Source organism: Lepus europaeus, chromosome 16 (assembly GCF_033115175.1).
Source record: "Lepus europaeus isolate LE1 chromosome 16, mLepTim1.pri, whole genome shotgun sequence".
Taxonomy (NCBI): Eukaryota; Metazoa; Chordata; class Mammalia; order Lagomorpha; family Leporidae; genus Lepus; species Lepus europaeus.
In genome coordinates, this window is record NC_084842.1 from 6,959,886 (window position 1) to 6,985,472 (window position 25,587).

The window sequence follows — 25,587 nt, forward strand, 5'->3', positions numbered from 1 at the left end:
AGCATTTGGGCATCATCTGCTGCTTCCCAGGTACATTGGATGGAAGCTGGGTTTGAAACAGAGCGGAAAAGACTCCATAGGGCACTCTTATTTGAGATGCTGGTTAAGCAGTGGCCTAACCCACCGTATCATGAAGGCCCCCAACCTAAGAATTTCTGTCTTATGTCTGTCTTTCCACCAGTAGAGCTTTTTAAAAATTATTGACTATTTAGAGTTTGCCTTTTTTAAAAATGAAAAAAAAAAAAAGCCTTGGTAAATTCAATTAATAAATCCCTTCTTTGGATATGAGTCACATACATTCTTTCATTGGGTGTTGTAGCAGGATTATCCCAGACCAAGATCAAGTCTCCATTCATTGTAGTGACAATGAGATGGGGGTAGGAAGGTTGGAAGAGAGTTTCCCTTCCGCTAATTCTTAAGGAAGTAGAATTCAAATGTAAGCAACACATTAAAACACCTGGTTCTTGGGGCTGGCACTGTGGTGTAGAAGGTTAAGCCACCATCTACAGTGCTGGCATCCCATATGGGTGCCAGTTTGGGTCTCGGCTGCTCTACTTCTGATCCAGCTCCCTGCTAATGAGACTGGGAAAGTGGTGAAAGATAGCCCAAGTCCTTGGGCCCCAAAACTCATGTGGGAGACCCAGAAGAAGGTCCTGGCTCCTGGCTTCCACCTGGCCCAGCCCTGACTGTTGTAGCCATTTAGGGAGTGAACCAGCAGATGGAAGACTCCTCTTTTTCTCTCTGCCTTTCAAATAAATTAATTAAAAAAAAAAAAAAACTACCTACCTCTGGTATCACAGCAACTTTGGAGCAGTCCCCCTACTATTTCACATATTTTCTCTAAAAAGAGTTCTTATGGCTATTTCTCTGAAAGTACACCCTCTATAACTATCTTAACTACATTTTATTATGCTGAAAGTATTGGAAGTTGGCTTCATTTTGAACCAAAGGATGCCAAAGATTCTATGTGCTATGAGAAATAGTTGAACTATGTCTCTGCAGGGGCAGGGAGGTCTAGAGCAGGTTTAAGGTGAAAAGTAATGAGGAGAGATATGTTTTCCTGTATCCTCACTCTGCCTGCACTGGAAGAATGGTTTAAGCAATCGGCGATTCAGTGGAAAGAAGCTAGTCCGGCATATATTATTTTGGTATAATCCAGGAAGAGGAGAGATGGAGCTTGGCAGAGGTGTGGCAGAATGCATTGAGTTTTGGGAAGCAGAATTTACCTGATTTGGTGATGTATGGACACGAAGATGGTGGGGAAAGCAGGTGGAGAGGACAGAATGGGAGATGACACCCTGGGTCGCTATCACCACAGACGCCAGCATCAATGTGATGGTGACACCCTGGTTCAGCCACTCATTGCTTCAGGTAGATCACTAATCCTCAGTTATTTTCATTTTTAAATTGGGAGAACTAAAAGTTGTAACACCTTTCTATGTGTGCTATATGGTATAACACAAGAATTTAATTAACACATTTGCCATCTGGTGTTTCCACAGCTATGACAAAATTAGTTTTTCCTTCACTCTTCCTTCTCTTCCCCCCTCCTCCTTCTTCTTCTTCCTCCTGTTCCCCCTCTTCTCTTCCTCCTCCTCCTCTTCCTTCTTCTTATTCATGTTCTTCTTCATATTGTTCTCTTCCTCCTTTTTATCATCTGTTTCACCATCCTCATCATCATTATCATCACAGTTATCACCATCATCACTATTTCTAAATCATTCTAGCTCTATTGGTAGGATGGCAAAATTATTTTCTAAGTAAACAAATACAGTAGGAAGCACAGAAGAGAATCATCCCCTAACTTTTCTTGTATAATCTGACCATTTACCAAGTCAAGGCTGTACTACAGCCATCATCAAGTTTCATGCTTGTGTAGGTGATAATCAACACCGTAGAATGAACTTACATCCTACACAGTTGTAGCTTTAGTAAGTTCAGTTAAATAGTCTTGGCTTGGCAGAGGAAGATAGGAGACCAAGAGAACAAAAGAGGGCTGGGGGTGGGAGAGGAGAATTAAAACGTGGAGTTAGAATAATGCACCAACTAAACATTTGTGCCAAGGTTGGGGCAGGAAATGAGTGCTCAGGACATAGAATCTCATTTGTAGTTTAGAGGCACACACTTAGACAACATATTCACAAGGACAAATCAACCTTTTTATTTTAAAGATTTATTTATCTGTTTGAAAGGTAGAGTTACAGAGACGTAGAGGCAGAGAGAGAGAGAGAGGTCTTCCATCCACTGGTCCACTCCACAGATGGCCACAAGGGCCAGAGCTGCGCTGATCCAAAGCCAGGAGCCAGGAACTTCCTCTACATCTCCCATGCGGTTGCAAGGGCCCAAGCACTTGGGCCATCTCCCACTGCTTTCCCAGGTGCATTAGCAGAGAGCTGGGTCAGAAATGGAGCAGCCAGCCCAAAACAGTGCCCATGTGGGATGCTGGCAATGCAGATGGCGACTTTACCCACTATGCCACAATGCCAGCCCCAAATAAACCTCTTTATCTTCCAAATGAACAGAGCTGTCACATCTCCACACTGGTGTTCTGAGCCTGCAAAATGGTAAAGTTTCCAATATGCCACTTTCTTTTTTTTTAAACTTTTATTTAATGAATATAAATTTCCAAAGTACAGCTTATGGATTACAATGGCTTCCCCCCTCCCATAACTTTCCTCCCACCCCCAACCCTCCCCTTTCCCGCTCCCTCTTCCCTTCCAATTCATATCAAGACTCATTTTCAATTCTCTTTATATACAGAAGATCAGTTTAGTATATATTAAATAAAGATTTCAACAGTTTGCACCCACATAGAAACACAAAGTGTAAAATACTATTTAAGTACTAGTTATAGCGTTAAATTACAATGTACAGCATATTAAGGACAGAGATCCTACATGAGGAGTAAGTGCACAGTGACTCCTGTTGTTGACTTAACAAATTGACACTCTTGTTTATGGCATCAGTAATCACCCTAGGCTCTTGTCATGAGTTGCAAAAGCTATGGAAGCCTTTTGAGTTCACCGACTCTGATCATATTTAGACAAGGTCATAGTCAATGTGGAAGTTCTCTCCTCCCTTCAGAGAAAGATACCTCCTTCTTTGATGACCTGTTCTTTCCACTGGGATCTCACTCGTGGAGATCCTTCATTTAGGTCATTTTTTTTTTGACAGAGTGTCTTGGCTTTCCATGCCTGAAATACTCTCATGGGCTTTTCAGCTGGACCCGAATGCCTTAAGGGCTGATTCTGAGGCCAGAGTGCTGTTTAGGACATCTGCTATTCTATGAGTCTGCTGTGTATCCCACTTCCCATGTTGGATCCTTCTCTCCCTTTTTGGTTCTATCGGTTAGTATTTTCAGACACTAGTTTTGTTTATGTGATCCCTTTGATTCTTAGTCCTATCATTATGATCAACTGTGACCAGAAATTGATCAAATGGACTAGTGAGATGGCATTGGTACATGCAACCTTGATGGGATTGAATTGGAATCCCCTGGTAACATGCCACTTTCCTAAGAGACTTTTGCAGGTAATTTTCAACACATGCTATTTTTATCCTAAGAGCCAATATTAGAAACCAGCTTCTACATAACTTATTATTCTACTCTGTATTGTTTTTGTTTTACCTTAGACATTTTCTCTTACTCTGAGTGTTCTATTTAAAGACTCCACCTACATGATAATGCTTGAAGCACAGCCATCATGCTGAAGATATTTTTGTTCCTTTCATTGTTTTATTATGTGAGTGGTATCCACAGGAAGGTGACCAAGCAGGTTTTCATTCTGGAGTACAAAACTCCAAAGGTATTTCCTTTGCAGAGCAGATTGAGTTTGATGGAATTCTAGGGATGGGGAAGGTTGCACTCATGGTACCAGTATCAGTTTCCATCTCTGGTACCTTAGATGAGAGAGAAAATGATCAATCATAGATTGTAAATACAAATTATATTTCTTTTTACATTTATAGTCCAGATTAAAGAATTATTGGTGACAAGTATGTCTCAAATGCTCTGTTATATGAATATTTCTCTTCTCCCAGTGATCTTCCTTAAGAACAAGTAGACCAGGATTCAAATTCTGGCCTTATGCATTCCTAGTTGTAGGATCTTAGATGGTTATTGAGATAACTCAAAAAGCTAAATGATATACTGTATGAAAGCACCATGTATGTTCAATACAATGCTTTCAACAAGCATCAGTTGCTGATGTGTGGTGCTCTTTGGTTTTATTCAGTGTGAGACACTTCAGTGGAATGGTGCAGGGGGCATAGGCTGGAACTATGCTGCAGCTATGTATAGCTGTACTTATTCTGTCCAATTTGCCTTAGAGAAATAAAAGCTACCCTGAACCTATATCATCATTTCCACAAGAAACTTAAAGTTGATTTGTTGTGTGCTTTCTACTGTTTTATGGAGGAAGGAGAAAGTTTTCAATTATCATGTTAATCAAAGGTCTCATCTGCCTGAACAAGTCATTCCCACTGAAACATGTAGAGTGGGGTTGGAGCTGTCTGGTTTGGTGATGGCCATTGATCAGATGCACTATACAAACAGCACATTCTCTTGTCATTCTCACTTTCTAGCTGTGACCTACCTTAAAATGATTTTGGTTGACATCAAGAGGAAGACAAACATGTGTACAGAAACAAGACGGCCACCTCTTTGCAAAGCCTCTTGAAAACCTCAAACTGTACTGCCAACCATTTTATCAAAAACAGAGTTAATTTTGTTTACTTTTTAAAATGAAGAAAAATAAAAGCAAATGACTCAAAGACAACACACATGCCCTTTAGATTAAGAGCTATGTCAATTTCCTAAATAGTAAACAGCATTTATTCTTTGCCAGTCATTATTTCTTACCAAGTTTGCAGGGATTGTATTAATTCTAACCCAAGTGATTGATTAAACTGACTCCCCGAATCCTTCCTTCTTCCCTTCAGTGTTGGTAGTAATTAATCATGGCTATTCTTGGCTTATAATAGCATAATAGCCTTAAAATTGTGCTTTAGTATATTATGTTGGTTTTCTTTTGCAAACTCAATCATGTCAGGGTACAACGAAGCAGAAAATAGGCTCAGAAATGTAAATTAACTTTAATTCATCCCTTCCTTGCAGAGGGGGCTCCCAGAATTCTTCAGGAGCCTGCAGGTGTCCTTGATGTGAACATAGGCATGAGGACACAGGTGCCTGCGCTTGTCACCCCGCACTCTTAACAGGAGGACATTTGGGCCATGAGGAGTATATTCTTGAACAATAGTGGGTCTACTGAAATAGGATTTAAATAGGATTTCAGAGCTTCAAACCAAGGAGCAAGAACAATGAACAGGGAATAACAGAAGAGTCTTTAATTCACTTTAATGATTTACATTGAAAAGCATAAGCCCTCTTCCAACATAAAGTGTTAAGCTCCTGGTTCAAGAGGGTAATTTTAGCACTTGCAACTTTCTGGAAATCCTTGTGATTATTTGGAGAAGGAAAAAAAAGCTATTGCTGTAACACACACCCACACACATTAAATCAGTTGCCATTACAGTATGTCATATCCTGAAGCTTGGAGGGCTGTGGTGACAAAAGGAGACTAATGACTTGTGGCAGATGTTGCTATACACAGGAGAGACCAAACATTTTTTTCCTATTGTTTCCTTCTCTGCTTTAAATATTTTTTTTTTTCAATTTATTTGGATGGTGGGGTTGAGGGGAGAGAGAGATCTTCCATCCACTATTTCTTTCCCCAAATACCCATAACAGGCAGGGATAAAGTAGGCCAAAGCCAGGAGTCTGGAACACAACTTCCCATGTCACAGCAGTCACCCAACTACTTGAACCATCATCTGCTGTACGCCAGGGTGCAAGTTAGTGGGAGGCTGAACAGGAAGGCAGAGCTGAGACTTTAATCCAGGCAATCAGATATGGGAAGCAGGTATCCCAAACAGCACCCTCACCACTGCATCAGAGCCTGCCCTCTCATCCACAAGAGACACAAGTGCTGCAACAACGGAAATGCTGACGCTATGACAGTCTATTTTCTAGAAAATATACATACAGGGAGTAGAAGGGGATGCTGGTAGAGGGCTGTGTTTTGGGAATTATATTCTAAGAAGTAAACTGTAGACCGACAAGGACGCAGAGAAACCATGGCGATGTCTAGGGATTGTGAGGGGACTTCAAAAAGATTATGGGAAAAATGAAATTAAAAGCTAAGTTTATTTTGGTTCAAGATTTTTGAAATCAGTGCATACTTTTTTCCTCAACACACATGTTTCATGAACTTTTTCAAGACCCCATTGTATGCATGGTTTTCAAATTTTTTGCATTAAAATAAACTCAGCTTTTAGTTCCATTTTTCCACAAACTTTTGAAGTACTCCAGGATTTCATCCCTTCTGCAGGTCCCGGAAAAGGAGTGAAGACAGGAAAAGAAGGCTGACCTCAGTCCTGCGTGGCCTATGGAGAATTCCTAGAATGTCTTGCCTTCAGCAGAGTAGGCCTGTACCTGGGTACGTTAATTAGTCCTCCAGCTGTGTATCTGAAACAGAATTCCCTGCACATCTGAGGGTGTACTTGCCAGCCAGCTGCTTTTTAATAGGCCTACCTATATTTGCATACTATGAAATTAATGGTATGCTTAAAATATAGTCTTTTGGTTATAATTTTTTTTTTTAATAAAACCAATTGACTGGTTGAAAGAAGTTAATTTTTCCCCCATAATGTTGTTAAGAGGCACAAAAGGTCTTTCTCTCCTTAGGTAAGCAGAGGCCTCATAACCAGGCATGGGCCAGGAAATCATATTAAAGTTTAAAAAACCAGCAATGACCATATAAACAAACTTCAGTGAGATACAAGGCAAGCCTTCTCTGTCAAGGCTAAGGCATGTCTTCCCTTTCGTATCTTCCCATGGCTTGTGCACTGGGATGTCCTCCAGCCCAACCAAGCGAACACTGGATATGCTGTCTCTAGTTGGCTACCTAATTTTGTTATTTTCTCCCTGGTTGAGAAGTTGATCACCAAAAAATGAGCTTAACCTGTTCTCAGTAGTCAGATGAGTATATGAATAGAATTGCATTGCAAAGTAGTTTTGAGTATTGAACGTGATGATAAAATCAGTACACTGATCAGCACGTTCCAGAAAATCCTTGAAAACATTTATGATACAAACACCAAAATTTTGGATAAGGCCACAAACTTTAGCTGCCACAAGACTGGCCCACACCCAGTAAGCAACAGAATGCTCTGTGCCCTAGGGCAGCTTGGTAGCCAGGGCAAGGTAACTGAATTCAAAAGCCCAGGTGTCATGGGGGCCACAGCTTGCAGGAGATGTTATGTTATCCCCAATTTCATTGTATACTTTTTTGCAAACATCATGAATCTCTCATTGAGGGAGATTGGGCTCACTTCTCTTCCCTTCAGAAACTAAGGCAGGAACAACACACATTGTCTACAGAACGCTGGTAATGTGCTCGCTGAAACTAGGAGTAGATTCTCTAACAGTCTGCGCTAGTGAACATGCTGAGCAGATTCTTCCTTGGCCCCCATCTGATCATCTCCCTGGAGCATACCTCCATCTGCTACTAGGGCAAATTCAAATTACTGTGTTGGCAGGAGCCCGCACAATCTCTCTCTTACGGTATTACTGTTGAAATTATCTGTCGACTCTGCACAAATGACATTGAATTGAGCCCTCTACCTGCTCTAACAGACGACCCCAAACCTCAGTGGCCTAACAAAACAGAAGGTCATTTGTCACTGTTTCAAATATGAATCAGGTGTTCCTAGTTGGTGAGAAATTCTCTTCTAAAAGGTGGTTCAAGAACTCAGGCTGCCTCTAGGCTGAGTGAGAGGCTTCCTAAGTCAGCATCTTTGTTTTTGATGGGCAGCCATCACTTCTGCTCACTTCTCATTTGCTAGAACTTTGAGGCACAACCACAGCTAACAGGGAGGTCTGGGAAGTCTAACTGTGTGAGCATGGAGAGGGGAACCAGTTTTAATGGCCATTCGTAAAGGCCTAGGACTAGATCTGTAGACAGCCATGGTATGGAGAGGGAGCTTACACTCCTGCATCCTGCTATGATATTACTGTGTCCCTCAAAAGTTCACTGTTGGGAACATAACTCCCAGTTCATATGGCAATGGTATTTGGACTGGAGCCTTTGGGAAGTAATTAGGATTCGATGACATCGTGGAGTGATGGCATATGATGGCGTTAGTAGCTTATAAAGAAATGGAGGAATGACCTGAGCTAGCACACCATCTGTCTTGCTATTTGATGTCCTGTAATGTATTATGATGTAGCAAGAAGGCCATCAGAAGCTGCCAGCCCTGGCCTTGACACTCGATGCCTCAGCCTCCAGACTCCGAGTTCAATAAACCTCGGTTCTTGACATTCCCAGTCTGTGGCATTCGGTTATAGCAACAGAAAACACACACACACACACACACATTTACCCCTGAAATGAAGCTTATGGAAGATATGTGGAGGCTGGGACATTCGCAGCCATCCTGATGACTCTGTGGGGCATCCTACTGTGAAAATGATTCAGTCTGGGACACAGAAAAAATATGATGGAATCTCCATCCTCAGTGAGGCAGAAAGTGCAGTCTCTTTGAAGGGCCTGTGGAAGTGATGGGGCTAGGAAAGGCTGAGAACGATGCTGTGCTACGAGTGGAGTTACTCTTAGTAGTAATGCTCCCAGGACAGATTGCATCTTTCACAGGCACACTTCCTAGTAAAGATTTTCACACACATAGGCAAGCTAATATTTTCTAGTCACTCCGTACACTTTCCCAGCCTTATTTTATGCACTCAAATATTCATGATTAAGATTCACCTCGGATTATTTCATTTTCTTCCTCTGTAAACATTTAGTCATGCTCTCTCATTTATGCTTTTTCATAGACTTTAGAATTTAGCACACACATGTATACTGGGAAAACTGATACTTTAAGGCATTGGATCTTCCCATTCAGAGGTATAGCAGGTCCCTCAGTTTATTTAGGCTTTCTTTTAGCCACGTGCAGTGCTGGCATCCATATGGGAGCCGATGCAAGTCCTGGGTGCTCCACTTCCAATCCAGCTCTTTGCTATGGCCTGGGAAAGCACTAGAAGATGGCCCAAGTCCTTGGGCCCCTGCACCCATGTGGGAGACCTGGAAGAAGCTCCTGGCTCCTGGCTTTGGATCAGCATAGCAATGGCCATTGCGGCCAATTCAGGAGTGAACCAGTGGATGGAAGACCTCTCTCTCTGCCTCTGCCTTTCCTTCTCTCTCTGTGTAACTCCCATTTCCAGATAAACAAATCTTTTTTTTTTAAAAAAAGTCATGTAACTTTCTAAGATTCTTCTTTGTAGTAGTTTGTAGTAAGATAATAATTGGTTATTATAATAATAATAATCAGTTGTCTTTACAAAAAAGCTTAGGGTGTTAAATAACATAGGTGTAAAAATCTTATCATAGTACCTGCTATAGTAACAGTTGTTCAATAAATGAGAGTGCCTATTGTAATTATTGATATATTTATCACCATTTTTATTCATCTGTTCATTTATGTGAACATTGTAATTATAATCATCTCACTGTATTTTTAATTGACTTTCAGAGGGACATAAGTAAATATTTTTGTATATTTACTGGATTTATGATTTACTAGATTCTGATTATTTTAAACAGATTTTCAGTTAATTATCTTTGATTTTTTATAGGCATTAGGAAATATTGCAATAGGAAAAGTTTTGGGTCTTGTTTCTAATATTTAATGTTCAATGTGGTCTTTATATTACCACATTAGCTAAAATTTCCACAACAAACATTAATAGCAGGACAACAATTGTGCCTGTATTGTTGCTCAGCCCTAAGTCTGAACAATTTTTTTTGGCTAAAGTATGCCACATGGTCCTGCTTTAACTATATAATAATTTTATTAAAAAGAATCCTTCACCCCAACATCCTTTTATGTGTGTGGAATGATTTCTTATTTACAAATTTTTAAAAATATATTAAAAAGCATTAAAAAGCATTGTTTTTCTTAAATATTTTTTAGACATCTATTGTATGCACATGTTTGATCTAGCTCTGTGTCAAATTAAATTAATATACTTTGAGCCATTTTCATATTAGTGGAGTAAATCCTACTTGGTTGTAATCTATTCTGACAATAAACTTCTGGAGTTGATTTCTTAATATTTATTAATTGGATACATTAGTAGGATTGGATTATAATATTTTCTCATTCCAATATTTCTCTTGTTTTTACATTGGGTTCTTGCTAAATTCATTAAATGATTCTTCATTTGTCTATGTTCTGAAACAATTCCTAGAGAGATTATTTGCTTTAAAAAATTGAAGTAACTCATAAAACTCAAGTTGGGCCCTTTTCTGAAAGTAATTACTTGGAATCACTTAAAATTTCTTCAGGTTTATTGTTTTGTTAATATTTATGTCATAAAAACTTATTTATTTGAGGAGCATAAGAACACACAGAGAAAGAGAGAGAGGGAGGGAGGGATAGAGAGCAAGAATGAGCTCCCCATGTACTGCTTCAATGACCAAATGCCTACAATGGCAAGGGTGGGCCAAGTCCGAAGTGGAGAGCAAGGAATTCAATCCACGTCTTCCACGTGTGTCAGGGACTCGATGATTTGAGACATTCCTGTTGCCTGGCAGGGCCTGCATGAGCAGGAAGACGCACTCAGATGCCAGAGCTGGCAATCACTCCAATGTGGGGTACAGGTGTTCTTCAGTGGCACAACAAATAGGCTAAACAGCTACCACATTAAATTTTGTTGACACCCAGTCCATTTTATGTTTTATTTTCTTAGAAAAACATTTTCTTTTAAAAGACATAGGTTATTACAGTGCATTTTTGGGTAAAAGTATTTTTTTAATTATGAATCCTAATTTTTCTATCTATAAAAACCAATTGATTGGACAGGGCAAATTCTAGAGTTCATTCTAACTGTCTATGACTTTCAAGCAATCAACTCCTAATTTAAATGAAAAAAATTAAATAAAAAACCTTTCTTATAGTATATTTTTTGTCTACTTTTCCATTGAATACCATCATCCAAGCTCTTGCTTTTGAGGTACTCAAGGCTTCTTTTTGTTTTTCAATTCTGTAAGTCCCAGATTCCTTTCCTCTGTGAAGTCTTCACTAATGCTTCGTTCTGTATCCCATGGTCTGTATTATATGTTTACACATGGCCTATGTTATTCATATACAGTCATCTCTCTGTGTGTATGTCTTCTCCACCTGGATCAGTGAAGTTGGTGTTGATGTTGACGTTGTTGTTGTTGATGTTGTTGTTGTTAGTGGTGGTGATGGTGGTGGTGTTGATATTGATGTTGGTGTTGTTGGTGTTGGTGTTGATGATGTTAGTGTTGATGTTGATGTTGATGTTGTTGGTGATGGTGTTGGTGTTGATGTTGGTGGTGTTGATGTTGATGTGTTGTTCTTACTGTTGGTGGTGATGGTGGTGTTGGTGTTGATGTTGTTGATATTGATGTTGGTGTTGGTGTTGATGTTGATGTTGGTGTTGGTGTTGGTGGAGGTGATGGTGTTATTTTTGGTAGTGGTGGTGGAGGAGGAGTCTGGAAGGTCAGGTTTAGATTTGGAAGTTATTGGGAAAATTTGGCTGAGTATAGTATTCCCTTAAGACATCAGAATGAGGGCTGTGGCAGCTTAGTGAACAGATACTGTGATTGACGTAGCAGTTCCCTTGGTGTCCTCTTCCACTCACCCATCATCCACAAACATTCTCTTGTGGAGAAATCACTTCCTACCTATTCTAGAAAGGGGAAAAGATTCACAAAGGAAAACTATTATAATATAATGCAGCAAAAATACCCTTCAGCAGACATATGATTCAGTAGCTTATGCAGAGGACGGAAGAGTATATGGTCACTGCTTTGTGAATTACTGGAGTTGGGAAGAGCAAAGGTTGTGCCTTTCCTGATGCATACTCTGAATAGTAGGCTCTCCTGGGTAGGAACTCTGAGGCTCCCTGTATCAAACCAGACCCTGATCTCTCCAGGTTGGTACTGGACAAAGGATTTCTACATGGAGAGACTTGAACTTTAAAATTTTAGCTCATTTCTTCTATTCTGTTAAATGATTCTTTCTTGGTTTCTTATTAATGGCTGCTGATACCATAGTGTTCTCAGACAAGGAAAAAGTTTCCTTGATTTCCTTATGTAACAGCAAAGGACAGTTTGTGGCATTCAAAATAAGAGCATCTCATATAATAACACAGGGATTAATATGTTAAGTAATAATTGAATAAGCAGTGATACACAAAATCTCATGGGATGACACCTTGTTACTGACAAAGGTCCCCCTTTTTAGCATGAAGTGTTAAGGATGAAGCTGTAGGGGGAAGCAGAAGACAGTTTGGAAGCCAAAAGCAGACAAATTAAGATAAAAGAATTTTCAAGTGTGGAAGAAACTGACAGGCTCCCATCAATTTCCCAGAATAAAATCGAAATTCCCTATGGTGACCTATAAAATCTTACAAGATTTGACCCACTTCCCTCTCAAATGACCTCTCCCTCTTTTTTCCTTTGCCACTCACTCCTTTCAGGCCAAACTGATGGTCTTATTCTTCCTATATCACACATTTTTTTTCTCCTTCAAGGATTTTCACTTTATTTAGTCTTTTTTCACAATTCATGTCCTTAGAGCACCCATCTCTAGTCCTCTAATCATCTGCCTACTCCATTCTCCTATACTGCTTTACATTTTTTTAAATAAAACTTAACATGACCTACCAGTTAACTATTTGTATTTCTGCACATCCTCCAGTGAAGTTTAAGCTCCAAGGGTGAGTGCTGGGTCGCAGAGTAGCTACTTATGCCAGAAGCTATTGTTACTGCCATTGTACAGATGACATTAAGACACCCACGCAAGGTCACAGTGGTAGAGCTAGGGTACCACTTCAATTCTATCACCAGGTAAATGCTACGGGAATGACACACAGGAGGAGCATGACCTGAAGGGGGAATCACAAACAACTTCACTTACAAGGGAACCACAGAATCTGGGATTTAACAGTTGATTATTTTGGGTGTAAATTTTAGGACTTTTTAAAATTCTTTTCTAATGGCTGGTAATAAGGGTTTATTTCTGAAGTTGGCATATCTTCATGTTGGTTTATCTTTTAGATACAGAATATATACTGTCAATATTTACAAACCAATTCTTTTTTTAAGATTTATGTATTTACTTATTTGAAAGGCAGAGTTACAGAGAGAGAAAGAAGAAAAACACAAAGATATCTTCAATAAACTGGTTCATTCCCCAAATGTTCACAATGGTTTGAGTTGGGCTTAACCAAAGTCAGGAGCTTCTTCTGGTCTCCAACGAGGATGTAGGGGCTCAAAGTCTTGGGCCATCAACTGCTGCTTTCCCAGGTGCATTAGCAGGTAGCTGGTTTAGAAGTGGAGCAGCCCATATGAGATCTCCACATGATCAGCCACAGTGCTGGCCCCTACCAAACAATTCTTTAAAATGCACATTCTATATTGTTGATGACTCAAGCCATCTGAAATTTTAAATCAGTCAACAATGCTTGATCAAGACAATCAAGGAATGTATGAACAATTAATCTGGAGGGCTTGATAGCCAGACAGTAAATTCCTTTTATGAGCATGCACTGGAGCCATCAAGAAAAGCTCTTTAATGAGAACATAGACTAGTTGTTCTTGCCCACTAAATAGTATCTATATGGAAGTTTGTTGTTTGGCTTGTGGAACTCCCAAATTTTGGTTTTACAGGTCGTAGTGCAAATTCTCCACTCACATGTTGTATGGACAATGTCTCAGTAAAATCCAGGATATGAGAAGAACCAGCTGCCAAAGGCAGGAATTGTTGTGAGATGGAAGAATGAGGCAGATGCATTCAGGATTACACAGAGGGAAATTTACTGGGGACTTACAGTGTGTCTTGGGCAGCTGTAAGGCAAAGGAGTCCCATGCCATCAGGCGAGAAATAAAAGGTTTTATAGACAAAGGGCCAATGGTTACTTGGAATGCACCTGAGCTTTCTGATAGTGTACTGGGAATCATTAGGAATTGTCCAGGTGTCAGAGAAGAGACACTGCAGACACTGGATAAGAGCATCAAGTTTTCTGAAGGACTTTGCTTATCCCACAGGGTTTGGGATGACTGCCAAAGTCAGCTACGGGGCACGATGTTGATTACCACCAAGACATCAGTGGCCATGTCAAGTTGTAGCCCTACAACTACTTGCTAGGAAAGGTGAACCATTTTATTTGGTATATGAACATTTCATGGACTTGGCATTTACACAAATCTTTTAAAAGCATTTGGAATATTTTTATTAGCTCTTTGGCCATGTGGCATAATGGAAAGTATATTAAACTTAAATTTCAGAGTGTAGGTCTTTCTCTTACTAGTTTATGATCATAGAAAATAATTTTACCTCTCTGGGATAAAATCGAAAATAGTAGATGGGACTGCTTAAAAGTTCTGATTGTATGCTAGTCATGCATAAGAGTGAAGATGTGAAACTATATAGTTCATAAAAAAAAAAGCCTAATCATAGATAGTTCTTATAATTCCTCTAAAAAAGAAACTTTTAAATAGGAAACTGTAAGAATAGTCCAGGAAGAGACATTTAAATATATGCAACAATGTATTGGTGCTTGCTTTTAGGAGAGAATCTGGATTAGATGCTACTGGTCAAAACTAAGTGCCAGAGTCCATTTCATCAGGTGCATTAAGGCAAGCCCAGGTGGTTTTGCTCCTCACCATGTGTTGTTCCATTGGGAACAAGTACTTGCAACACTTCTGAATATTGAGAAAGAGAGAATAATGCCATGTATTCCATCTTAAGCAGAATAACACTAGAATGTGCTAAAGTAGAAGTAAAATAAAATTGAAACTGATGTAAAAAATGAAGGAATTCACTTAAAATTTACCTATCTTCTTCCAAAACTATTTTTTAAAATATGTTTGCACATACATATGCATACATAATTATATATGTACATGTAGCCTATCTGTCATAGAAATATATGATTCATATGTCTTTTATGAATTAACATATATGTAAATAAAAGGCAAACATTTTAAAACATTGTCTTAAATATTTTGGATTTAGCTTTTAAGATACACAACACTATTTCAGTTACTTTAACCACTGTACAGTTGGTTTCCAATTATAACTAATACCCATTCATACATGTAAGTTACTTTCCAGTTGTTTGCTTAAAAATAGAGTTCTGCAACTTCGCTGAATTCTCTTTGTCAGTTGTAAAAGTCTCTTGATGGAGTCTTTGGGGTTCCCTACTTATAAAGTCATGTCACCCATAAACAGGGAGAATTTGAGTTCTTCCTTTTTTCAACTTGCATATCTTTAATTTCTTTCTCGTGCACGATGGCTCTGTGTACAACTTCCAGAACTATATTAATAAGAGTGGAGAAAGTAGACCTCCTTGCCTGGTTCCATATCTCAGTGGAAATGCTTCCAGCTTTCCCCAATTTAATTGTGTTGAGATACATTCCTTCTATACCTAATGTGTTTAAGGTATTTCTCATGAAAGAATGTTGGATTTTATCAAATGTTTTCTTTGCATCTATTGAGATAATCATATGATTTTTCCCTTCATTCATTTGATGTGATATGTCACTTTTATTGGTTTACCTTCAGCAAAGTTACAGGATACAAAATCAACCCACAAAAATCACTAGCATTTTTGTACACCCACAGTTGTCTTGCTGAGAGAGAACTCATAAGAATGATCTCATTCACAGTAACTGCACAAACATTCAAATACCTTGAGATAAACTTAACCAAATATGTATAATGAAAATGACAAAATACTAATGAAAGAAATGGAAGGAGATGCAAAAAATGAACAGTCTTCTCATATTCATTGATTGAAAGAATTAATATGACCAAAATAGCCACACTACCCATCAGGAAAATTGGATTTCCATACACAAGTTTGAAGCTTAAAGAAGTTTGAAAGAAGACTTTCACTTCCTACAAAAGTCAATTCAAAATGAATCAAGGATCTAAATATATGACTTGAAGTTTAAACAATTAGAAGAAAAACCAAAAAGAAACACTCTCAGCCTTTGGCATAGGCCATAAACTTTTTGGATAAGACCCCCAAAACACAGGCAATTGAAGTTGGTTGTAACATTCTGGTATCGAGCCCCATAACTACTTCTTGGAGCAAGACATTATACCAAAGCTATTTTTATTTGGGCTATAGGATGTATATTTGCAGAACTACTAACGTCAGAACCAATATTTCATTGTCAACAAGAGGACATCAAAACTAGTAATCCTTATCACCATGACCAGCTGGACAGAATATTCAATGTAATGGGATTTCCTGCAGATAAAGATTGGGAAGATATAAAAAAGATGCCCGAACAGTCAACATTAGTGAAAGATTTCAGAAGCAATGCGTATACCCACTGCAGCCTTATCAAGTATATGGAAAAACGCAAAGTTAAACCAGGCAGTAAAGCATTCCACCTGCTTCAAAAGTTGCTTACCGTGGACCCAATAAAGCGAATTACCTTGGAACAGGCTATGCAGGATCCCTATTTTCTGGAAGACCCACTGCCTACATCAGATGTTTTTGCCGGTTGTCAAATCCCTTACCCAAAACGTGACTTTTTAACAGAAGAAGAACCTGATGACAAAGGAGACAAAAAGCAGCAGCAGCAGCAGCAGGGCAATAACCACACCAATGGAACTGGCCACCCAGGGAACCAAGACAGCAGTCACACACAGGGACCCCCTTTGAAAAAAGTGAGAGTTGTTCCTCCTACCACTACCTCAGGTGGACTAATCATGACTCAGACTATCAGCGTTCCAATCCACATGCTGCCTATCCCAGCCCTGGACCAAGCACATCACAGCCCCAAAGCAGCATGGGGTACTCAGCTACCTCCCAGCAGCCTCCACATCAGACACATCGGTACTGAGCTGTGTCGGAATCTTGTCCATGCACTGTTGCTAATGCTGCAGGGCTGAGTGTGCAGCTCTCCGCGAGAACCCATGGTATTGGCCATGAGAATGTACTGTACAACCACATCTTCAAAATGTCCAGTAGCCAAGTTCCACCACTTTTCACAGATTGGAGTAGTGGCTTCCAAGTTGTACCTATTTTGGAGTTAGACTTGAAGAGAAAGTGCTAGCACAGTTTGTGTTGTGGATTTGCCACTTCCATAGTTTACTTGACATGGTTCAGACTGACCAATGCATTTTTTTCAGGGACAGTCTGTAGCAGTTGAAGCTGTGAAATGTGCTAGGGGCAAGCATTTGTTGTTGTATGTGGTGAATTCTTTCAGTGTAACAACATTATCTGACCAATAGTACACACGCAGACACAAAGTTTAATTGGTACTTGAAACATGCAGTATATGTTAACTCAACAAAATAACCAAGCTCAAAGTGAGATTATTTTGGTACACCTTTCTTTTTAGTGTTTTATCAGCAAGTTGATTCATTTTCTACATTGTAATCAGTGTTTTTGACCAAGAATATTGCTTGGATTTTTTTTAAAGTACAAAAAGCCACAGTTTTCCAGAAAGGTTTCAAGACTCCCAAAGATTAATTTCCAATTTAGAAGTTTGCTTTTACTTTCAATCTATGACTTGACTGGTATTAAAGCTGCTATTTGATAGTAATTAAATATGTTGTCATTGATATAAACCTGTTTGGTTCAGCAAACAAACTAAAATGATTGTCATAGACAGTGTTTTATTTTTCCTGTTGGTGTTGCTGATTTGTGAGCATGCTTTAAGATGAAAAAAGCATGAATGATAACTCCCTTAAAAAGGTACAGCATCCAATTCAGATATTTTGCCTGATTTTAAAGCTGGTTGGTGTAGTGCTGTTAAAATTTTGTTCAGTTGATTTTCTTTTTTAAAACTTGTCTGCATGTTGTTTAGGGTGCCCTTACTTCAGCAAAGGAGAAGAAGTAGGTGAGCCTTAGAATTTTTGAGGAAAAAAAAAAACCTATAACATACAATGTACTGTATCAAACTATTTTACATGAAGGACACAAGTATTCTGAATAAAAAAAAATTGAACATTGTTAAAAAAACAAGGTGTTATGTGATAAATTTATTTTTCATAAATAAAAATAATCAAATGAGATTACATCAAATTAAGATGCCTCTGCACAGCAAAAGAAACGATTAATGAAGTGAAGAGACAATCAACCAGAATGTGAGAAAATATTTGGAAAACATGTGTCTGATAAAGGATTAATATCCAGAACATATAACGAGCTCAAGGAATTCAACAACAAAATGAACAATCTACTTAAGAAATAAGCAAAGTCTCTGAATAGATAATTTTTAGAAGAAAAACAAATGGCTAGTATACCCATGAAAAATGCTAAGTATCATAAGCTATCAGGGAAAAGCAAATAAAAACAACAATGAAGTATCATCTCACTCCAACTAGAAATGGCTCTCATCCAAAAGTCAAAAATAACAAATATTAGTGAGGATAAGGGAATCCTTAATACACACTGTTAGTAGGAATGCAAATTAGTGTAACCATCATGGAGAGCAGTATGACAATTCCTCAAAAAACTAAAAATAGATCTAACGTATGAACCAGCTGTTCAACTTCTAGGAATATATTCAAAAGAAATGTAATCAGCATATGAAAGAGATAGCTGCGCTCCCAAATTTATTGCATCCCAGTTCATAATAGCAGAGGTATGGGATCAGCCAAATGTCCGTCTGCTGATGACTAGTTGAAATAATTGTGATATATTTACATATTTCACATACACGCACATGTAGGTGCACTTCACATACATGTATATTTCACATACATATACAGTGGGATATTACTCAGTCATAAAAAAAGAATGAAAGCATGACATTTGAAACAAAATGGATGGAATTGAAGATCGTTACGTTAAATGAAATAAACCAGACACAGAAAGAAAAATTCTGCATTGCTTCCCTCTCATATATGGAAGTTAATATATATGCATGTGTATACTATGTTATATTCATATAAAGCAAACTATATGTATGTTAATATAAATGTACATATGCTTATAATATATGATTATAGTACAAAATGCGCTGTCACTTTTTTGGTATATGAATGCTTATAAATGTTTTAATGATTTTGTGACTATTTAAAAGTTATTTTATACGAGCGAAGTTGCACATATTTTCATTTTATTAGTATTTATAGCGCTTGCATATTTTCCTGATGAACTATAGTATTTTAACTTTTTATTTGCTGAACTCTTTGTGTGATTGGGCATTAAGCCTTACTCTATGGACTCCTTTCCTTCAACCAGCTCGCTTTTGTGTTTCCATGTGCTTTCACAAAGTTTCTATGAATGCTGCCGCCTCTGTGTTCAGCAGGTGTCTTTAAAAGTTTCATAACTTTTTTTATTCAAGCGGCCATGAGTTGTAATGATGTTTATCTGCTTTATGCCAAAAGAAGTATTTATCTGAGGTTTATTTTTCACTGTCTTCTGATCCTTTTGAGAACTTATTGTATTTTATTTTATACTTGCTTTAATCAATTTTACATTATATAGTATAGATTTTCTTTGTACAATTGTGTGTTGAGGCAACGTTAATTCTTAATGCTTCTATGTTTGAGTAAGATGTGCCATACCACGCTCCAGTCTCTCAGGTGTGGAGGTATTCAGACTCTATTCTAGGACAGTAGCAATTTTCACTGATTTCCTGTGAGGCCTTAATAACAGGGCTCTATGTAAAAAATGTTGAACTTTCTTCTTCCATCCAAGAAAGATTAGCAGCTGCAAGACTGCTTCAAATTCATATTTCATTTTCTGTATTTGGTGTTACTTGCACACTGCTGGCTGTAACCCTGCTTGCTATGGCATCTACCTCCCCTGCTAGTCCAGTGTCAAATGAAAGACAGTAACTCCTACTTGGAGCTATTCTTTTTCCAAACCAGGATCGTTGGTTTTGTTCTTTATATGCATGCTGCCTACTGTCTGAGCTTTGCAGCCACAGGTGTACTGACTTCTTCCCAAATGTCTGTGTGATCTTTCCAACCATTGTCTCCCCTTCTTTATACATTAAATCAATTCACTCACAGCTAATGCAGAGTTTCTGGTCTCCTTTTCCTGCCAGCTTGGGGGCTGTCTCTGAGAAGAGAGAGATAGAATCCTGCCTTGGTCTGTCATCTTTGTATCAGAAATTCATTATCATTACTGTATTAGAAATAATGGCTGGTGTTGAACAGTTCTTTCAGCATTTTATCAAAGAATTAGCATCAAGAAGGTCTTTACTGGGATTGAAGACATAACTACGTGAAGAACGACTGTGTGCTGAGTCAGCTTTTCCTGGGAGAGAATCAGAGACCACATGGACTGAATAGAATATTTTTGGTCAGAATTATTCCGTTCTGGGTTAGGGGGAGCTGTCCATCTGTTCTGAGTAGTTGCTTCAATGGGAAATGACTAGGCTGTGCTATGCTTTGTGTATCAGTTTCCTGTGGTTGCTGGAAAAATTTGCCATAAACTTGGTGGCTTCAAACAGTAGAGATTGATTGTTGCATAGTGCTGGGGGCCAGGAGTCTGAAATCTGCAATGCTGAGCCAACCGCAGGGTGTTGGCAAGGCTGCATCCCCAGAGGTTCTCGTGGGGAATCTGTTTTTTTAAAAAAAAGATTTATTTATTTATTTGAAAGAGTTACACACAGAGAGAGAGGGAGGCAGAGAGAGAGAGAGAGAAAGAGAGAGGTTTTTTTATCTGCTGGTTCACTCCCCAATTGGCTGTTATAGCTGGAACTGCGCCAATCTGAAGCCAGGAGCTTCTTCCAGGTCTCCCACATGGGTGCAGGGTCCCAAGGACTTGGGCCATCTTCTACTGCTTTCCCAGGCCACAGCAGAGAGTTGGATAGGAAGTGGAGCAAGTGGGTCTCAAACCAGCGCCCATATGGGATTTCGGCGCTTCAAGCCAGGATGTTAACCCACTGTGCCACAGTGCCAGCCGAGAATCTTTCTGTACCTTCTCTTGCTTTTGGTGGTGCCAGCATTTCTTGGCTTGTGATTACCTGACCCCAATCTCCACATCTTTCTCATAGTACCTTCTATCAGTGTCTTCTCTACCTGAATCTCTCACTTTTTTAAAAAGATTTTTATTTATTTATTTATTTGATAGGCAGAGTTACAGACAGTGAGAGAGAGAGAGATGGGAGAGAGAGAGATAGAGAGAAAGGGCTTCCTTCCGTTGATTCACTCCCCATATGGCCGCCATGGCTGGAGCTATGCTGATCCAAAGCCAGGAGCTAGGTGCTTCCTCCTGGTCTCCCATGCAGGTATAAGGCCCAAGCACCTGGCCACAGCAGAGAGCTGGATTGGAAGAAGAGCAGCCGGGACTAGAACACGGCGCCCACATAGGATGCCGGTGCCACAGACAGAGGATTAACCAAGTGAGCCACAGTGTGGCCCCTACCTGAACTTCTCTTATAAGGTGCTGTGATTTCATGTAGAATCTACACAGGTAATCCAGGACAATCTACTGTGTTCAAGTTCCTCAATTATATCTGCAAACATCCTTTCAGCAAATCAGATAACATTTCTAGGTCTAGCGATTAAGGCCTGATTGATTATCTTTGGGAACTGTTATAGACTACCACTATGAAAAGCCCATTTCTGAAGTCTTGGGCAGTTAGCACAAAAACCACATCATTCCACACACTCTCCACACTGGCACTCATTTTTCTATATAGATAAGTGAATCTCACAAAGGTTTGCAGCTAAAAGCACAGCTGGTTTTAATAGAGACATATAACATTACATGAGCTAAAATGGGGGGAAAAACACCTTCCAAAATAGAAAGCAGTATTTCTCTTGTGCCTTTTCTCCAGTGAGACTTAGTGTTTGTCTTCAGTGGTCCACAGGGCACTAGAGAAAAACACACTTGAGCAGATCCATCAAGAAGTGCATTTATGGGATGCGCTAGTAAAGTCATCTGGAATTAATGCCCTGGGCACGGCAGACAAGCAGATGTAACCCACAGAAGCAATTGCCTAGGTGGAAAGACTATTACTCACAGTAAGATATCTCCTCTGGCTCCTCGCTGCTCTTGTAGGGAAGTTCAAACCCTTATGTCTGATGAAATAGACTGGCAATAGTCAAATTAGGAAAAGAAAAGACTTACAAATGTATTTAATCCAGGCTAGTGTTGAGGCATAGTGGGTTAAGCTGCCACCTGCAATGTCACATCCTATAGGAGCGAGCAGAGAGCCAGTGATTCCCTGACTGCTCCACTTCTGACCAAGCTCCCTGCTAACGTGCCTGGGAAGGCAGGCAGAGGGTAGTACAAGTGCTTGGACCCCTGCACTCACTTAGGAGAACAGGATCAACTTCCAGGCTCCTGGCTTTCCCCTGGTGCGGTTCAGTCATCAGGCATGTGGGGAGTGAGTTGGGGGTGGAAGATCTCCCCGTGTCTCCCTTTCTGTTACTTTGCCTTTTAAATAAATAAAACAAATCTTCGCAAAAATGTGTTCAATCATGGCTTCACATGATCTAGAAGTCTTCCAAATGAAGATTTGGAGGAACTGAAGTGAGTTATCCATTTTTATGCTGGAGTTTGATGAAGCACAGGCAGCTAATCAGAGCACAACATGTGTGAAACAATGGCACGAGACTGAGGGGGAACCTAGCAAGGCCACTCTGCTCCTTTTTCCTGATTCCTCACTTGTGAGAGTTTTCCAGAAGACAAACAAGGAAGGTCCAAGAAGTCCTTTCTGATCAACTCTTACACAGAAAGGGAGAGTTAGGATGACATTTTTAGGTTTTATCTGGCTTTGGGGGAAGGGATGCTAGTGCCTATGACCTGCCTTCCAGAAGAGATTCGGGTTTCAGATGATTTCTGGGGGAAGAAGGAGGGGTGAGGGACAGGTAAACAGGAGGAGGTCAGAGAGAAACACTGCTTCCAAGACGGTGTCTTTTGCCTTCACTTTCGGGTGTCGTTGCCCAAGTCCCAACACTGTCAAAGTGAAATGAACAACAGCAGAAAGTATAAATAAGGCCACCGACTCTGTGACTCGGGTGAATGAAACACAGCTCAACACTGAAGTCTATAACTGAACCAGCAAAATGAACTCATTGAACGTGAGCAAAGTGTAATTTTGATGGTGCTTTCCTTTTCCAAGCAGTCAACTGGGAAGATAGTGCAGGGCAGGAGCGTGGGGGTGAGACAAGGTGGCCATGAACTTTCATAAACTAAATACTTCTGCGGCATTGTTTCTCTGCAACTCCTCTTCTTATCTATTCTGCCACAGTTTTGAGGATAGGGCTACAATCAGGCAGTTAAAAAACTATGATCTCCTCCAACCATTTAAGTTGCAATAATGACGATTCCGTGCTAACATGTCTTCCAGTGTAGCCTGCCCAGGATTTCAGAATAGGATATTGCAATTGGTAGTGACAAGGAAGAGGACACTGGAATTAATTGCTGCTTTTATTTCTTCAATTGGTTAAGGCCTGGTGTTAATTGAGGTCAGTAGTATGGGTTCCATTCCCTTAAGGGCCAGATGGCTTTGCTTAATCTGGGGTCAAGAGGCAGCCACCCTTGTCATCTATCAGTCACCTCACTAATGTGCATCATTGATCCTAGAGGAGACGAAAATAGATCAGAGTCCATGCCCTGTGGACAAACAGGTCATCGTCATTACAGAATCCAGCATTTACGGAACCTCGGGGGTGCATGGAGCAGTCTGACATTCACAAAGGAGAGATTAGTTTCGCTATTATTAAAATGTTGAAAACCAGCGCTTTGGGTTCTTGGGTCTCCTTTCTTTGAATGCAAATTGTGTAGGTTGGGATGGCTCATTCTGACTGATACAGAGTAAGGTATGACTTCACAAACCGTATATGTAAGACAGTTACTTCTACGTGTTTCACTAGGCCTGATGCCAGCTGTGGGACAGTCAGGAAAGAGAGAGAGAACGTGGGGAGGGCAAGATGGACTGGAACTCACAAGGCGAGCTGGAGCCGTCCTCTGCCTCCTATCATCTCCAAGCCCCCAACTTGTCTGTTTCAGAACTGGTGTCTTTCTACACAAGAGCTGCATGGGAGCCTGGCCAGGAATTGAAGACTTGGGAGGAGCTGATCTATACAGAGTTGGCAAAGCTGAGGGCCCAACACAAGCACAAGATCTAGCGACAGTACATATGAGCTGCAACAGCATCTGTGCCCTGCACCAGCTGGAGAGTGTGAAACATTGCTGGTTGCTCCACGCCTTCTTCTACATCTCACACAAAACGTAACTCGTGGCTCATGCTTACTCAGAAGTGTGCAACGAGGGGGATTCTAAGAAATATAGATTTGGCTTAGCTAACTCAGCAGAGCACGAATCCACCATAGATAAAGAGATTCATGTGTGTATATGCAGTATATATATTTATATATATACATATATATGTATATTATGTGAATATACACTCATGCACTGTGTAGTGACATTTTGGTCAATGATGGACAACATATATGAGGCTGGCCCCATGAGATTGTTTTGACATTGACATTGTAGCCATCTTTGTTTAAGTTCACACTATTGTGTTTGCATAATGACAAAATCATCTCAATGCATTTTTCAGAATCTGTCCTCATCATTAAGTGGTGCATGACTGTAAATGCATACTGACACGCATATGCATATACACATGTCCACATACATATACACATGAGCCCCTACTTTCTTTTTTTTTTAAAGATTTATTTGAAAGGCAGACCAACAGAGAAAGGGGTAGAAATGGATCTTCCATTTGTTTGTGGTTTACTTCCCAAATGGGATCAATGGCCAAGGCTAGGCCAGGCCAAAGTCAGGAGCTTGGATCTTCATCAAGGTCTCCCTTGTGAGTGGCAGGGACCCAAACATTCAGGCCATCTTCCACTGCTTTCTAAGACACATTAGTAGGGAGCTGGATCAGAAGCGGAGAAGTTGGAACTCAAAGTGGTGCTTTGATATAGTATATTGGCATTGCAGGTGGCAGCTGAAACTGCTGTGCCATAATGCCGGACCCTGGACCTCCACTTTCAATAACATTTACTTTTCTCTTCTCCAATGTGTCTGGATGTTGGCTCTGTCACTTGGGGCAGGTAGAGAAGAAGTACCTTCCATTCATTAGTTTAAACATAGGGGTGCTGGTGTTGTGGCATAGCGGTTAAAGCCGCCACTTGCAATGCTGGCATCCCATATGGCCATTGGTTTGTGTCCTGCCTGCCCCACTTCCAATCCAGCTTACTGCTAAAGGCCTAGAAAAGCAGTAGAAGATGCTCAAATGTTTGGACCTCTGTACCCACTTGGGTGACTCAGATGAAGCTCCTGGCTCCTGGCTTCAGTCTGGCTCAGTCCTGGCCATTGCAGACAGCTGAGGAGTGAACTAACAGGTAGCAGATATCTCCCTCCCTCTCTATCCCTCCCTCTCTCTCTCTCTCTCTTTCTTTCTCTGTGTGTGTGTGTGTGTGTGTCTCCAAGCCCCCTTTTAAAAAAAAAAGATACTTCAAAAGTTTCATGGAAAATGTACATTACCTTTCAATTCGATATTCCAATAAAAAAATTTGTTTAGTTGAAAGGCAGAGAGAGGGAGAGAG

The 25,587-nt window shown here is 39.9% G+C and overlaps 1 protein-coding gene across 1 annotated transcript; it reads left to right on the plus strand.

The window, feature by feature from the left end:
- Positions 1 to 1,253: 1,253 nt before the first annotated feature.
- Positions 1,254 to 16,952, plus strand: LOC133775480 (cyclin-dependent kinase 8-like). Its single transcript, XM_062213821.1, is given in 5 exon segments — positions 1,254 to 1,371; positions 7,408 to 7,624; positions 11,302 to 11,586; positions 16,134 to 16,822; positions 16,825 to 16,952. Coding segments are annotated over 5 exon segments (1,437 nt in total).
- The last annotated feature ends 8,635 nt before the right edge of the window (positions 16,953 to 25,587 follow it).